Consider the following 11,702-nt stretch of genomic DNA (forward strand, 5'->3'; position numbering starts at 1 on the left):
ACTCACTTTCATAGGAGCAATCTTTTTAAAAATGCATTGGTCTTAAATACTAGTTGCTAAACCAATAATCAAGTAAAATAATAGATTACTTCTTTAAGCAGTGTAAAATTCCAAGTCTCGTAGTTCTCTGAGCCTTCAGGAAAAGCATTTCTTGGTTATTTAGTGGCAACCATTGAACTAGTATTACTAAGTGCCGTGATTAGTGCTTTGGGTCTCTGACCTCAGAGCTATGCAGTTATTTAGGCTCTGCAGCGGGGTCTGGACAGGCTGGATCAATGGGCTGAGGCCAGTTGTCTGAGGTTTCAGCAAGGCAAAGTGCCAGGTCCTGCTCTTGGGTCACAACAACCCCATGCAGTGCTACAGGCAGTTCTGAGCCACTCACTACAAGACAGACACTGAGGTGCTGGAGCAAGTCCAGAGAAGGGCAATGGAGGTGATGAAGGGACTGGAGCACATGTCTTATGAGGAGCAGCTGAGGGAGCTGGGGCTGTTTAGCCTGGAGAAAAGGGACCTTATTGCTCTCTACAACCACCTGAAAGGAGATTGTAGCCAGGCAGGGGGCGGTGTCTTCTTGCAAGTGACAAGCAATAGGACAAGATGAAACAGCATCAAGTTGTGCTAGGAGAGGTTTAGATTGGATATTAGAAAAAATATGTCCACTGAAAGGGCTGTCAAACATTGGAATAGGCTGCCTAGGGATGTGGTTGAGTCACCATCCCTGGAGGTATTTAAAAGGCTTGTAGATGTGGCACTGATGGTTTAGTGGTGGGCTTGGCAGTGCTGGGTTAATGGTTGGACTCGATCTTAAAGGTCTTTTCCACCCTAAATGATTCTATGGTCCTGTGATTTTTGAAGAAAGATAGAAGGGATATGGCATGCCATGATTAAGAAACGAATGGAAAATCTTGTAGCCATTAGTATATGCTTTCTTTGCTTAGAATTCAGCCTGTTTCATCATAAGGGAGAAATTATGTTCTCTATTTATTCATGTTATCCTAAAGATAAAGCAGTATTTGCCCAGAGAGAACTAGATTTTCATTCGGTAATAATGCTTTATGTACAATTTAAAACCTCATCTTAATGTAAAACTGTTTGTTTGAATTCTAGTTTGGTTTTCAAACTGAAGTCCAAACATATCAGAGTGGCCAAAAGTTTGAAGCAATCTCAACTTCATTATCATTAATGGGTTAGTTTCAATAAGAGAAAAAGAGAGCTAGGATTGTTAGAGAAAGTGCTATCACTAGGGAGTTTTAAGACTTTCTACCTGTGGAATAAAGAGTGGGATGAGGATTAAACCTATTGAAAAATAGAGTTGAAAGACCATATGCTCAGTGTGAATTTGTGTGTGGATGTACCTACTGTGGCTAGGAAATGTGACTGCAATGTTTAGGGGCTATAAAGCAGACAGCAGTGTCAACTGTAATTTCATATTATCTGATCCATTTTGTTTCAGGCTATGCGTAGTCATGAAGGAAATGAAGCTCAAGTCTGTTACTTCATAATTCAATTACTCTTATTGAAGCCTAATGATTTCAGAAACAGAGTGAGTGACTTTGTGAAGGAGAATTCTCCAGAACACTGGCTGCAGAATGACTGGCATACAAAGCACATGAGTTACCACAAGGTATCCAAGTTAATAGCATTCTTTTGTTGTAATACTTTCTGTGGAGGTGAGATCAGCCATCACTTACAGGTCAGCTTGATCAGTTTTTGGAGTTACCTAGTAAGCTGTAATTTGTTTAGGCTTGTGTGAAAATAATAAATCACTATATGTAATAACTTTAAAATTATAAAACAGTAATATTCAAAGAAAGAAGCAGCTTAAGAATCGGTTGGAAGTTCATTCTTGCTCATCTAACTCAAATGATTTTAAAATCTTAGTTTTACTGAAATTCATTTAGAACAGAGTTTTTATGCATCAGGGAGAAGGTATTTCTTTCTGGTGTTTCATAACTATACCAATAGTTAAACCTATGTTTTCTTCTAATTATTAAAGCTTCTTCCATCTTTTGTGTGGCAAGAACATGATAGCCTGATATGTTAGGGAAGAGAATTGCTGAGATTTTAATGCCACTATAACTGTATTGGCTTTGCTGGCTAGAAAAGGATGTACCAATGGACTGTTCTGTCAAAAAAGAAATGAATACTGAGATGGAACAGATACAAGCAAACTCTCATGTAACTTAACACTTGCCATCTAGTTCTGCTCCAGAAGCTATTTGGTCTGTATTAGCCCTCTGCCTTAGCAATACAGTGTTTTAAAAGGTAAAATGTCATAAGCTCAGTAGTACCCATCTGTTATTTGTGTACATTCCAGCTCATTCCCAGGAAAATTATTCCATGCATATTATTTGTAGTGTTCTAATTCAGTATATGATGCAGAAAATTTCAGTAGTGCTGATTTCCCTTAGGTTTTCTCTTGAAGTACTTGACAAAGGACAGTTAAGTGCTGGCTGCTTCCAGTTTTGTCTTGAGATGCTTAGTGTTCTCTTATGCCCATTCTGAGTGGTGGTGAAATTTTGTTTTGCATTGTTTTTTTTTTTAAGTTGTTATCTACTAGTCTAATAACTGATTTCAGTCAGAGTTGAATTTTCTTCAGTAAGCTTTACAGTGAAATCATCTCATTGAATTCAAATGTGATAAGAAGAGGATTATGAAATGTCTTTTTTAAAGCAATGTAGATGCTGAATGTTTAATCCGTTGCTTCTAGGGAAAGAGATTTAGATTTTGTTGGATTTCTTTCCCTCCAGAAATATCCTGAAAAACTTTATTTCGAGGGCTTGGCAGAGCAAGTCAATCCACCAGTACAGATCCAGCCCCAGTACTTACCAATTTATTTTGGAAATGTATGCCTGCGCTTTCTGCCAGTGTTTGATATTGTAATTCATAGATTTCTGGAATTGCTTCCAGTGTCTAAATCACTAGAAACTTTATTGGATCATCTGGGAGGTTTATACAAATTCCATGGTAAGTTATCCATGAATACACACAGATATATTCTTGTTGCAGTCATTCTATTCTCCTTCATCTCCTTCACTCATAATTTTCATGTACTAGCACAGCAGTGTTTTAGTCCTTTCATATTCTGTAAACCCTGTGTACATTTACACAGAGAGGTATATTCCCTGTTTAGTGAATTTCAGCTTACTAACAGTTGCTTTAAATCAGGTATCTCTTGCTAATTCATGCTTCCTTCACACCTTTCCCTTTCATTCCATTCTAGCAGTAAGTACTTGGACTAATGTCCTAACAAACCGAAACAATTGAAAAGCAGTTCCTCTCTATCCTTACCTAAGATTCAAATAACTTTACCTGATTTTTTAATGCTTTAATAACTACACTGTTATAATAAGGTCTTTTTTATAGATGTTGTTCCTATGTTATGCTCAGACAATTTACAATGTTCATTCTTTACTGCGACTTCATGCCTGAATCCTTCCTATTTTATATGAAGAGATGATTTAGTTGGTTTGTTTACAAATATATTAATATTATCATTAAGATGTGAACTGTTAGTAATACTGACCTTTTTTGTTCCATTTCTTTTGTTCTGCAAACACATTAAAGTATGTACAAGACAAAGGAAGGTCGGTTTTTTAGAGTATATTGAAATAAAGAACGTGAATCAATTCCTTATGTGCTGCTCTTAAATACATACAACTTAGTCTTGTATAGCTCTTGGTTTTAGTTTTATGTTTGCCACCATATACATAGAGTGATGCTAGAAATTATTTCTGGTTTTTGCTGTTTTCCTTTTCTTCTTGGCAGACCGACCAGTGACTTACCTGTACAACACTCTTCACTATTATGAGGGGCATCTCAGAGAGCGCACAAACCTCAAGAGAAAACTTGTTCATGCCATAATTGGCTCTCTCAAAGATAATCGCCCACTGGGCTGGTGCCTAAGTGATACTTACCTCAAATGTGCTATGAATCCCCGAGAAGAAAATCCATGGGTTCCTGATGACACTTACTATTGCAAGCTCATTGGAAGACTGGTAGACAATATCCTTCTGAAAGTTTGCATTAAGTCAGCTATGACAATTTTTTGTAGCTTCATTTCATCAAAATATAAAGTTCAATTCCTCTCTGTTCAGATGTGAAATAAAGCTTGGAGTCATTATTTAGCTGCATATATCAGTCTAAATTCATATTAGATTACTTCCATGTACTTTGTTATTCTACACAGGGACTGTGTTGCCCTCGTAAACATCTTGAAAGATATGGGGAAAACAAAGTACAGTACAGCTATATAAATATTTCGCTGTTTAAAACATCACATGGAAATACAATTACTGATGTTTATGCATTTTGAATTGAATTCTAATTGCCACAAAAAAATAACCTTGATGCAAAGCATAAGTATTTAAAAAAATTGCCTAAAATGAGCTTGCTGTTTTCCAATGCCATTATCAGTATTACTAAGAATGAAATCTTGGAAGCAGTGACACATGTAAGATGGTATATAACTAGCTGTGTCTAGGTGAAGCTTGATATATGTGCTGTTAAAGACTGCTGAGAATCTGTTTTTTAACACAAACCTACATTTTCTTAATTGCTGCCTGTTATTAATTTTTGTCATTATGACTAGAGCTGATTTTAAGTTCTGTGGGAATAGCTGGCAAACTAGAGTTCAAGTAAGTTAGTCTTGTTTGGGAAAGTGGAATATTTTCAGATATAAGAAGGTGGTCCTTTTACATAAAGTGTCACCCTAGAAGTCTGATAGAGGATCTTACAGAGAGGCAAATTAATAGTTTCTGATTATGCAGAATAGAAAATCCCTGTTACTTTCATTTTTTCATCTTGGAAACAGAGAGTGAATGAGGTGGTTGGTGTTGTTTTTTTCCACCTCTTAATTGGGGAACTTTATCCTTTGCATGGCCTTGTGTGTGTAATATATTTATAGCTAGCGTGCAGGACTTTCACTGCTGCGACCACGGGTTCAAATCGCGGTCTCCTGGCCTGATGGAGGTCGTTAGCCCTGTGTGGCCATCCATCTATGAGAAGGACACTCTAAACAAACCTACGTCCTGAGGACCTCACTGCCATTGTCCAAGCTTGCTTGGCCCCGGCAGATGAACCTTAGGATTAAAGGGTGGGCTCAGTTCAGCGCAGGCTGCGTCTCACCTAAAAAATCCATTGCGCAGGCTGGAAAGGTAAAAGACCTTTCCCCAAATCTTCGTTCGCGAAGATGGGCCATTATTATTATGTATTCATGCAGTCCTTCAGTGGTTTAGTATCAGTATCTTATATTGATACTTTTGTTCTATATGTCTTATTTTTTATGAAGTGCGGTTGTTGTACTTGTTTTCAGTAACCTTCAATTCAATTTAGTATGTGGTATATGCATTGGTTTGGTTTTCTGTTTTTTTTAATCAGTGTGCTTCTTATACTAGTCTGTGTTGGGGTAGGTTTTTTTTCCTTAATCATTGTCACCTATGGCAGGCAAATCACCTGGTCCATTTCCAAATTGTGACTGGAGATTCAATGAGTTTCCTAACCCAGCTGCCCATGCTCTGCACGTTACCTGTGTTGAGCTTATGGCTCTGGCTGTTCCAGGGAAGGAGGTGGGCAATGCTCTACTGAATGTTGTGCTGAAGAGGTATGTTGGCTCTCTGAAATAGTTTCCTGCAATATATCATAATTAGAGATTGCCATGGTAGTCCATGATACTAATTTTTTTTTAATTGTTAATTAAGTGTACATAGGTTAAGTTTTATATGTATAAAGCATTTTTGGATGACAAACAAGGCTACAGGGGTCAAGCAGAAAAATCACATGTTAGATTGCTGTAGTGGATTGTGTGTGCTTCAGAAACAGTTGACTTGGCATGATGCCCATAAAAGTTAGAGGGAAGACCTCACACAGGTGAAGGTCTTATCCTTTGGGTTCAGAAGCAGAGACTGGAAAAAGTGTGTTGTTCTTTCAGCTATGCTGAAAGGAGGACATTTCATCAGTTAACATCACACTATCTTTGAGTGCAAAGAAAGGGGCAAGAAGCATTGGCAGAACTCCGAATCCTCCAGATGCTAATGTAAATGAGAGGTACTTTGTAACAGTGGTGTGCCAAGGCTAATCTTTTGCCATGATGCGTTAAACTTGACCCATAGCTCTGTTTCTTGCTCAACCACTGTGAAAAATACTGCAGTGAAAGAAAGGACCTAGTATTCTTGTAGTCATTCAGTTGACACCTTTGAGCAATGACAAACTGAAATGATTGGGATTTAGCATCATTCAGCTTAGTAATATTTTATTGTTAGCTCTGTTTGGGACACGTGGAGGGAAGGAGTCAATAAAGGGACAAACAAACCTTAAGCACTAAAGCTTAAGGAAGAAGGATTGTAGGCCTTGAAGGAAACCTGCTACTATTGCAAAACGTGCCCAAACAAAGTTTTGCACACAACATCACAGTAGCATTTATATCATCTTCTGGCTTTTCTAAATACCTGTTTGTGTTTTTATAGCTCTCTCAACTAGAGAACTACTCTTTGCCTTTAGATGCACGAGAAGCACAAATTGCAATTGTGTATTTTTAGAGCTTTCATTTTCTTTTTTCTTTATCTCTAGTCAGCCCCTGGTACCAAGAGAGAACATCACAGCTTGGATGAATGCAATTGGACTAATTATCACAGCCTTACCAGTGAGTCAATATGTTGTATTTTAAAATAAAAAATATCTTCCATGAAAGGTTTATCATCTTTCTAGAATATGTTGTAAAAACTTATAGCCAACATCTGTAGATTCCACAAAGAGCTAGTCAGAACGCTGTGCGTGTGTTTGAGAAACATCTACTCCTTCAGCATGGAAAAATTGACCTTTTTTTTTTCTGTTGAATTTTGGGGCTAGGATGAAAAGAAGTAAATCACTTCTATTTAAATACATAGCTAAATGCCATGTGTGTAGTATTGAGAACTGGAGCAATGTAATAAGAAAATCTGTAAGGGTTCTGATGCCAAGCTATTTTTTTATTAATACCTGCATTTTCATATCCTGTAGTTCTTAAACCATGTAAATGAGATGTGCCTAAGATTGCAAAAGGAAACGTGCAGTACTGTAGTTTGTGTATCATTAGGAACTTTGATCTTTTGTATATCATGACTCTTGATACCTGACCAAGACTGCACGATCTTGTGTACCTGTTGCTTATATGTGCCACAACTATCCTTTCCTTGTGACTTCTCTTCCACAATAAAATGGTTCTTCTTCTTGGAAAGAAGCCAACATGGATTTAATCCTTATTATTTTTATAATTTTTTTATTATTATTATTCCTGTTCCCTCTCCTTGCATCTTCATCTATAGTCTTTGCCTTTTGTTATTCCTGTTTCCATATTGTTTTTTTGGTCTGTTTGTGCCTGCACTCAGAAGACTAGAAAATTCTCAGTCCGCTTCCATTAAGGTTTTTTGCCTCTCCTTTGCTTCTTTTGGAGACCTTTATAATAGCTGATTAAACAATTAAATTCATTAGATGTGTCTTGATTATGCCACACTCTTGAATGTGCCATACCTGCTAACACAGATGTTTTCTGTACTGTACTGCTTCAATTTTCATCTTTGTCAGATGTGGTTATAAACTACCATGTTGTTTATAACATTTATATATATATACATTTTAGAAATGCAATAATAGTAGAAAGAGCTGAGGAAACATTATCTTAGATAGTGTTCATGGTGTTCTTTTTAGAAGCAATTCTGACTTTTTCGTTTGGGTTGTTTGTTTTTTTTGTGTGGGTTTTTTTTGTGTGTGTGTTTTTTGTTTTGTTTGGGGTTTTTTTTGTTGTTTTGTTTTGTGGTTTTTTTTTCCCCCAGGAGCCATACTGGATTGTTCTCCATGATTGCATTGTGAATGTTATCAACAGTCCCAGCTTGACATCAGAGACAGAGTGGGTTGGTTACCCATTCCAGCTGTTTGACTTCACAGCATGTCACCAGTCTTATTCTGAGATGAGCTGTAGCTACACTTTGGCTTTGGCACATGCTGTCTGGCATCATTCTAGCATTGGACAGCTGTCTCTCATTCCTAAGTAGGTGTAATGATATTTGATCAATAATTTGTCTTTTGAATTCCATACATATTGTAGATGACAAAGCTTTATCTAATAGCACTTACACCAGCAGATAAATATGTGCAGGAGAGCTCTGAAACTCTCCAGATGGGTCACAAGTTTTTTCCAGCTCCCTCTTCCACTGACATAACTCCTGTTGTCTGTGGGCTTCAGGGCTATCATATAAAGTGTGACTGCCTTTAATGAGCCTTTTTTATCTTGATTAGCTTTTATGTTTTTATTAATTTGAATTTTTCTTAAAGTATTAATTGTAGCATATTCCCAAAGCATCAACTGTAACAGTAAATGTTATTCTTAATTCTAGAGCATCCCTGAAATAACTAATGTTTGAAGTAACTAATATTTGTACAGTTACACTGTTTTTTCTAAAATAAAGGCCTAAATCTGTGAGAGAGAATGTGATGTTTTGGCTAGAATTTAGGGCAGGGGAAGGAAGAAAAAACCCAAAATAAGCAAAAGTTGAAGTAGTAAATATCTTGACATACTGCAGGTTCCTCACAGAATCATTGATACCCATAGTGAAAACAGAGTTCCAGTTGCTCTACGTTTACCACCTTGTTGGTCCTTTTCTGCAACGGTTCCAGCAGGAGAGGACACGATGCATGATAGAGGTAAAGAGTAGCTTGTGGTTTGCTTTATATGGTACGTATTATTTTAGCTTTGCAATTATATTACGAAGCAGAATATGGTCAAAATCTTTAATAAATATTTGCAGTTAAATTCTTAATGAATTAAACAGTAATTGCAAGGATCTGAATTGCTGAGTTGGTATTCAGCCTACCCAGTTAACTGAAATCTTATTGGATAAAACACCTAGAACTTTTTTTTTAACAAGAAAAGAAATACAGCCCAAAAAATATCAAGCAATACGTGCTTTCTTTGGCTCTCAAACTGCATGCAAAATATGCATCAGACTTACTGCCTGTTTTAAAAGCCCTGTGCATTGGAAGGAAGTGTGCAAGAGCTGAGTTGTGAGGATGGAGGAACATAAGCTGTTTCTTACATTCATGCCAGTGTGAATAAGGGTAGGGGAGGAGAAAAGAGAGCTGGCAAGTAGGCAGATGACCTGAAAAATGTCATATTGCAGACACCTTTCTAGAAAGAAAAGCTTAACTTGGGAATCATTTAGTTAAGCATAATGGGATGACTTAGACCTGCCCATTTGTCCTTGTAAGAAAATGAATTGATAGGAATTGTAGATACCTGAAAAGCAGTACATATTTATTATACTGTTTAACTGTATTTCATTTTAAAAATCATTTTCATTTGGGCTGCTCTTTGTGTCCGTGGAAACAGATTGGAGTGGCGTTTTATGAAATGCTCCTGAATGCAGATCGGTACAGCTCCCACCTGAACTACATGGATCCTATATGTGATTTTTTGTATCATATGAAGTATATGTTTACAGGTGATAGTGTGAAAGACCAAGTAAGTAAGCAGTAGATATTGATACATTATTAATCTTTCTTCCCATCTAGTAACTTAACCTTTTTATAAATTGTTTTCATAGGTAGCAGTACAACAAATTGCTTAGCAGTTGACTAGATCTCTATATACAAATTAGGAAGCTGGTGCACTTCTACTAACTTAAAAGCTTCAGATGCAGTAGACTAGGTATCTCAGATTCCAAGATTAATTTATGTTGTCCAAAATTTAAAATACAGCCTTAGGGTGCTTTAAATACTATTATTAAAACAATCGCTAGAAATAAAGCTATTGGATGTTTCATAACTTTTCCTCATTTCATTCTATATCTTTTAAGTTTTTACGTAATTTCTGATTAATTAATGTATCTTCACATGTTACAAAAGCAAGACTGCATCCACATCCACATTCAGGAAAAAAATCAATTGTGTGACTTGTTTTACAGAGCTTTGGTGTATAAGTGTTACAGCAGGGAGGGTTTTTTTAAGTTTAGTTGTCATAAGAGGTCCAAAAGCTAGCATGATTAATAAAATATTAATGTAAATAACTCTATTTACTATATATTTTTCCATTTTTTGTTGTGCTGATGTGATGTTTGTGTACAGTAGTGACACATAAAAATACTCCTGTTTTTTACCAAATGCTTTTTTTTTTTTTTAACAGGTTGAGAAAATAATTTGTAATTTAAGACCAGCTTTGAAACTTCGGTTACGCTTCATAACACACATCAGCAAAATGGAATCAGCTGCTGTTGCACAACAACCTCTCAGTAATGGGTCACCAGCACAACAGCCCAGCCAAGTGCCTGTCAATGTTGCTTTGCCAGTGACCCAGTGAAATGAAGTGTTTGGCTGACCTTGATGTGAAGGCTTCCTTCTGTTACTGACCAAGGTGAAACATCATCTGATATGAAATCTTATGTGCTTTATAAAAGGAAAGAGAACCATGTGCAGATTTCTACTTTGATTTCTTTTGCATCATGAAACTGCCTATCTCTGTGCATGTCAGTCTTTTTAGCTATTTATGCTAGACACTAGATGAGGTCTGTGTTCCCTTTCTCTGAAATCATAGTGTAAAGATTCTCTGCAAACAAATACATGGACTTCTGAAGAGTTTACCATATCCTGCTCCCTATCCGAGATTGAGTCATACGGATTTTTCCTTTTTCTGCTTGTAATAAGAAAGGATACTCAGTGTGTGTAGCCTGGTAAAAAATGGCCTTTTAAAATTTGAGTTCTGCCTTATTTTCTATTTTTTAGTCTAACAGAAGAATTTAAATTCTTTTTGTCTTTTGGGCAGACAACTTAAGCCCTTATACAGAAACACTCCTAGACAGAGATTGCCTCAATTTTATTGAGTTAATTATGACATCTTTACAAAGATTAGGAATGAGCCTTTGAAAATATTTGTAAATTTTGTACATATAGATTACATTAAACACACGAGCAATGGATTTGATCTAGTGTCAGTTACTAGACTGTTAGGTTACAGCCCAGAGGCTGTCTCTAATGAATCTATTGGAAGTATGCATATTCAGTTCCAGCTGCACTGGTTCATATTTGATGTTTCCTATTTGGGAGAGGGTGTAGTTTTTATTAAGTCAATCAGATGAATTTTATTGATCTTACTGTATTTTGGATTTGTATAATATTCTACTGTAAGGTTTATGTGTCCTGGGCTCAGCAGGTTTTGATAATAGAATTGATAGGGTCAATGTTTTGTAAATACTCATCTTTTTGGACAAATTTTTAAAAAAAACCACTTTAAAATTCCATTTTAGTATTTTTAAGCGTATTTATTTTCCATACCTATTACCTTAAAAATTATTGACATAGCAAATATACTTCCATGTTCGAAGTTCTCTATCAGCTGTACATTAACAACAGTTTTAACCTGTTACAAATAGAGTCCAGATTGGTAAGCTCAGGTCTGATTTATATCTCTCTGTGAAAAGTTAAGTTACAAAAAGGAGCTGTTGATTTAATGGGTAGAAGTTTTTTTTTCTGCTGTCATTTGTATTGTAATTGGATCCTAAATTCTGCCAAGTGTATTTTAGTAACGGAACTGTGAGTGCTCTTTAATGAATTTGTAGTCTGACAGAAAAACACATTTGCCTATGTTTGCTATATCCTGGCAGCTGGTCACAAGTGGTGTTCCCAGGCTCAGTGCTGAGGCCAGTCCTGCATAGTATCTTTATCACTAATCTGGACAA

At 36.4% G+C, this 11,702-nt stretch overlaps 1 protein-coding gene across 2 annotated transcripts in view; it reads left to right on the forward strand.

The window, feature by feature from the left end:
- The window catches only part of MED23 (mediator complex subunit 23), a 36,360-nt gene extending 25,096 nt beyond the window's left edge, over nucleotides 1-11,264 (forward strand). For both annotated transcript variants that reach the window (XM_027690914.1, XM_027690924.1), the window contains 9 exons: nucleotides 1,454-1,624; nucleotides 2,751-2,967; nucleotides 3,769-4,005; nucleotides 5,437-5,602; nucleotides 6,568-6,640; nucleotides 7,809-8,023; nucleotides 8,556-8,676; nucleotides 9,362-9,493; nucleotides 10,154-11,264. In XM_027690914.1, the coding sequence (XP_027546715.1) occupies nucleotides 1,454-1,624; nucleotides 2,751-2,967; nucleotides 3,769-4,005; nucleotides 5,437-5,602; nucleotides 6,568-6,640; nucleotides 7,809-8,023; nucleotides 8,556-8,676; nucleotides 9,362-9,493; nucleotides 10,154-10,327 (1,506 nt within the window). In that variant the 3' untranslated portion in view covers nucleotides 10,328-11,264. The remainder of the gene's footprint in view (nucleotides 1-1,453; nucleotides 1,625-2,750; nucleotides 2,968-3,768; nucleotides 4,006-5,436; nucleotides 5,603-6,567; nucleotides 6,641-7,808; nucleotides 8,024-8,555; nucleotides 8,677-9,361; nucleotides 9,494-10,153) is intronic.
- Nucleotides 11,265-11,702: the final 438 nt, after the last annotated feature.

Source organism: Neopelma chrysocephalum, unplaced genomic scaffold, assembly GCF_003984885.1.
Source record: "Neopelma chrysocephalum unplaced genomic scaffold, ASM398488v2 Primary Assembly neopelma1_23, whole genome shotgun sequence".
Classification (NCBI taxonomy): domain Eukaryota; kingdom Metazoa; phylum Chordata; class Aves; order Passeriformes; family Pipridae; genus Neopelma; species Neopelma chrysocephalum.